The sequence below is a fragment of the Phaethon lepturus genome, unplaced genomic scaffold (genome assembly GCF_000687285.1).
Source record: "Phaethon lepturus isolate BGI_N335 unplaced genomic scaffold, ASM68728v1 scaffold36478, whole genome shotgun sequence".
In the NCBI taxonomy this organism is placed as follows: domain Eukaryota; kingdom Metazoa; phylum Chordata; class Aves; order Phaethontiformes; family Phaethontidae; genus Phaethon; species Phaethon lepturus.
In genome coordinates this window covers 1-1,687 of record NW_010556108.1, presented here as the reverse complement: position 1 = coordinate 1,687, position 1,687 = coordinate 1, and the positions used below count along the sequence as shown (strand labels likewise).

The following is a 1,687-nucleotide window of genomic DNA, read 5'->3' as shown; positions in this document are numbered from 1 at the left end:
GGGACCTCTCGCTGCTTCTTCGGTGTCACTGTATCTTCTCTCTCTTCCCAGGCTAGCTAACGGGATCGGGGGACCATGAACTGGGGGGTGTTCGAAGGGCTCCTCAGTGGGGTCAACAAGTACTCCACAGCCTTCGGCCGCATCTGGCTCTCCCTCGTCTTCATCTTCCGCCTGCTGGTCTACGTGGTGGCGGCCGAGCGGGGCTGGAGCGACGACCACAGGGGCAACCTGCCACTGCATCTACCCCAACCCCGGCAAGAAGCGGGGGGGGCTGTGGTGGACCTACCTGCTCAGCCTTGTCTTCAAGGCCGGCGTGGACGTGGTCTTCCTCTACATCTTCTACCACTTGTACAGGAACTACACCCTGCCCCGGGTGGTGAAGTGCGAGCTGCCCCCCTGCCCCAACGTGGTGGACTGCTTCATCTAACCTGCCACTGCATCTACCCCAACCCCGGCAAGAAGCGGGGGGGGCTGTGGTGGACCTACCTGCTCAGCCTTGTCTTCAAGGCCGGCGTGGACGTGGTCTTCCTCTACATCTTCTACCACTTGTACAGGAACTACACCCTGCCCCGGGTGGTGAAGTGCGAGCTGCCCCCCTGCCCCAACGTGGTGGACTGCTTCATCTCCCAGCCCACGGAGAAGAACATCTTCACCCTCTTCATGGTGGTTACCACCTGTGTCTGCGTTGTGTTGAGCCTCGTCGAGGCTGCCTACCTGATCGGCAAGCGGTGCCGTGAGTGCCTTCTGGCCGGCGAGCCGGCGGCACAGCCAGGACTGCGCGCTCTCCCACGCCGAGCACGTGGGCATGGAGGGGCAGGTTTTCCATGGGGCAGACTACAAACCCCCCACGTCCTCCAGCCTCTCCAGCCCTGGCACGTTGCTCGAGGAGGAGGCTCTTCCCTAGAATCTGTAGTAAGCACTGCTTTTCTTTTCAGACTGTGATCTGAGATTTGTGATCTCATTTCTGTATCTTTGCTATTTATGTCATACTGCTTAGATTCAGCTACTCTTTTGCTTGCAGCCTCAAATTCACTATCAGAGCTGTCATTTTCATAAGTCTTTTGCTCCTCCTCCTCCTCCTCCTCCTCCTCCTCTTCCTCCACACAGGAGCGCTGGGGGTGGCAGCACCTCAGAGTTGGGCTGCACCCAAGGGTTCTCTGCATCTCCTGTCCTGGGGAGGACACGTTACATTCTTCTGCTGAATTTGGGGTAAACCCAGTGTTGTAGGACACGTACAGCCCTTAAGAGCCGACAGGGACAAGCAGCTCCGCGGCGGCCATGAACCAGCAGCAGTGCGCAGAGGTTGAGCCCGTCCCAGCCGGGCTGGCTTCGCTGGTCCTAGGGTGTATCCTTGCAATGAATAAAAATTTCTGTCCCTCAGAAGTGACGGCCAGAGCAGTTGTTCTCCTGCTCCTTGGGCACAACACTGCCAAGAGGGGAGTAAGGGCTGCATCACCCCTGGAAAGGCATCGCTCCCATGGGCACCTCCGGGCTGGGTTTGGACCAGCTGCATTGATAAAACACCGGCTGGAGGCTCCAGCCTGCTGGAGAAAGGCCACTGAAAATTGGAACCGCCCTCGGAGCTGGACACAAGTGATGGCCTTGGCCGGAGGTGGGAATGCCATGGCTGGGTGGGTGGGTTTTGGGATGGAGGGGGTGTTACGAGGCCCGCGCTGCCCAGGTACGG

The 1,687-nt window shown here is 59.2% G+C and overlaps 1 protein-coding gene across 1 annotated transcript; it reads left to right on the top strand.

Moving 5' to 3' along the window:
- The first annotated feature begins 75 nt into the window (after window positions 1-75).
- On the top strand, window positions 76-904 carry LOC104615636 (gap junction beta-5 protein-like). Its single transcript, XM_010292383.1, is given in 2 exon segments — window positions 76-755; window positions 757-904. Coding segments are annotated over 2 exon segments (828 nt in total).
- Window positions 905-1,687: the final 783 nt, after the last annotated feature.